Below are 2,455 nucleotides of genomic sequence, written 5' to 3'. Positions count from 1 at the left end.
AGCTGCACGAGAGAAAAGGAGAGATAAAGCTGTGTGACAAGAGAAGAAGGAGAGAGAGAGCTGCGTGACAAGAGAAGAAGAAGATGTCGGTGGCGGTGGAGGAGGAGGAAGAACCAGGCACTCGGCTCAGAAGCTCTCCCATAAAAATAAAGACCTTAAAACTTCATTTGAGAGCCAAGTCTTCATTGTACTCGCTGGAGGAGACAGGCCTGGAACTCTCCATCCTCCTGCCTCAGCCTCCGAGGTTGCTGGGATGACAGGCAGTGGCCGCCTACATATTGCCCACGCCATCCAAAAATAAAAATAAAAAAGATCGACTTATTATACCTCCGAAAGGTAAAACTGCTGGGGAAAAGTTTCTAACTTTTGTTTCTGGAAATCACTGGGTATTTATTCTGCACTCGTGTGCACAGAGCAGGAAAGAACGGAAGAACAGACGGAAGAGCCGCGGAGGGAGGTTCAGGGGACACACTTCCGAGGTGGCGTCCTCTCCTGCCAGTTGACCTCCCCGCAGTGCGCTCCTGGGGGGCAGCGTGGCCGCTGCAACGATTCCCACGGCCACCCACAGGGCCAGGGCCGCGGTCAGAAGGCCTCCCGGGAGCCTCTCCGCAGCGCCCTCCGCAGCGCCCTCCGCAGCGCCCTCCGCAGCGCGCCCGCCACGTCCCTGTTGCGCAGGCTGTAGATGAGCGGGTTCAGCATGGGCGTGAGGATGGTGTAGAAGGCGGAGAAGACCTTGGCCTGCGCCGGCGTGTGGTAGGCGTGCGGCACCATGTAGGTGTACATGGCGGCCCCGTAGAACAGGGCCACCACGAGCATGTGGGAGGAGCAGGTGGCGAAGGCCTTCCGCCGGCCTTCGGCCGAGCTCATGCGGTGCACGGCGGCCAGGATGCGCGCGTAGGAGGCCACCACCACGGAGGACGGCGTCAGCAGCATGAGCACGCAGCAGGCGTACATGACCGTCTCGTAGAGCGCCGTGTCCGCGCAGGCCAGCCGCAGCACGGCGGGCGCCTCGCAGAAGAAGTGGTCGATGTCCCGGGAGCCGCAGAAGGGGAAGCTCATGGTGATGGGCGTGAGCAGGAAGCCGTCCAGCGAGCCCCCCAGCCAGGAGCCCGCCACGATCAGCCAGCAGACGCGGCGGCTCATGAGCAGCGGGTAGCGCAGCGGGCGGCAGATGGCCACGTAGCGGTCGTAGGCCATGAGCCCCAGCAGGAAGAACTCGGCGCCCACCAGCGTCAGGTAGAGGAAGTGCTGCGCCGCGCAGCCCGCGAAGGAGATGGAGCTGCGGCCCCGCAGGCGGTCGGCCAGCATCTTGGGCACGATGGTGGAGATGTACAGCATGTCGATGAGCGACAGGTGGCTGAGCAGGAAGTACATGGGCGTGTGCAGGCGCGCGTCGGCGCGGATCAGGAGGATCATGGCTGCGTTGGCCGTCAGCGCTGTGAGGAAGATGACGGAGATGACGGCGAAGACCAGGCCCGCCGCCGGCCCCGCGCCGAACAGCCCCCTGAGGGTGAAGTCCGTGCAGGACGCGTTGCCCGCTGTCATCCAACTGCCGTGGCCGGAGAACTGCAGCGCCTTCCAGAGGCACGGTGGCCGGCCGGGGAGAGACAACAGAGGGTCAGGGGGCCAGCACGGGACGGCGGAGGGTGAAGGAGACTTCCTAGGATGGCTTTCCCGGTAGTTCAGAGCTTCTCCACGTCAGAGTGCTGATCTACGCCAAGTCTTAGTGAAATTCATCATTGCCAAGCAACGACTCCTTGACCACATTGGACAAGATGTCAGCAGTGCCGGTGTACGACCGTGATACTTGTAACCACACCTCAGGGTGCAGAGGGTGCTTTGCAGCAACTGCGCATACCATGGTGTGCGTGCGTGTGTGTGCACCAGCGTAAGCGCACTACCTCAGTGCATTTAAACTGGCACCATCGCCGGGGGCAGCATAACTATCATCTTCAGAACACCTTCATCTGCCCGTGAGCTGTCTGCCCTTCAGCCACCAACCTGGTCATCTCCCACTCGGTCCAGGGGTCACGGTCCACATCTCGAGAATACGCTTAGTGTCGGCTCACCCCCATTGGGGGCAAATCCTGTGGGATGAGATGAACCATGCAATGTGAACAGGTCTTGCAAATTCAGACACAAAAGGATCATCCACTGTAAGAAACGACTGCTCAAAATTTTTTATTTATTTTTAAGAAAGAAATGAGAATGTTAATATGATGAGGAATTAGTATTAGGATCGATTACTGTGAGAATTAGCAATGAATGCTGCCAAGTATGATGCAGAGTAAATACATAGGTTTTGGGAATTGAAAAGATTTTCAGTGTTTCTAAATTAGGAAAGACTGAATGTGTCTCAAATAATTGCAGTTTATGATAAAGAAAAACAAAGAAATTCCAACAAACTTCATGAAAGAGTGGCCTTTCATGTGTGTTAAGCTGAATGAATAAAAAC

General features: G+C 57.3%; 1 protein-coding gene across 1 annotated transcript; it reads right to left on the bottom strand.

Moving 5' to 3' along the window:
• Window positions 1-333: 333 nt before the first annotated feature.
• LOC306663287 (olfactory receptor 2T1-like) lies at window positions 334-1,649 on the bottom strand. Its single transcript, XM_079143716.1, has one exon. It carries the CDS (start codon window positions 1,543-1,545, stop codon window positions 583-585), a length of 963 nt encoding a protein of 320 aa, XP_078999842.1. The 5' UTR covers window positions 1,546-1,649; the 3' UTR covers window positions 334-582.
• Between the last annotated feature and the right edge of the window lie 806 nt (window positions 1,650-2,455).

Source organism: Sciurus vulgaris (genome assembly GCF_902686455.1).
Source record: "Sciurus vulgaris genome assembly, chromosome: 6".
In the NCBI taxonomy this organism is placed as follows: Eukaryota; Metazoa; Chordata; class Mammalia; order Rodentia; family Sciuridae; genus Sciurus; species Sciurus vulgaris.
Note: the sequence above shows the minus strand (reverse complement) of the source record. Positions and strands in the feature narration are given on the sequence as shown.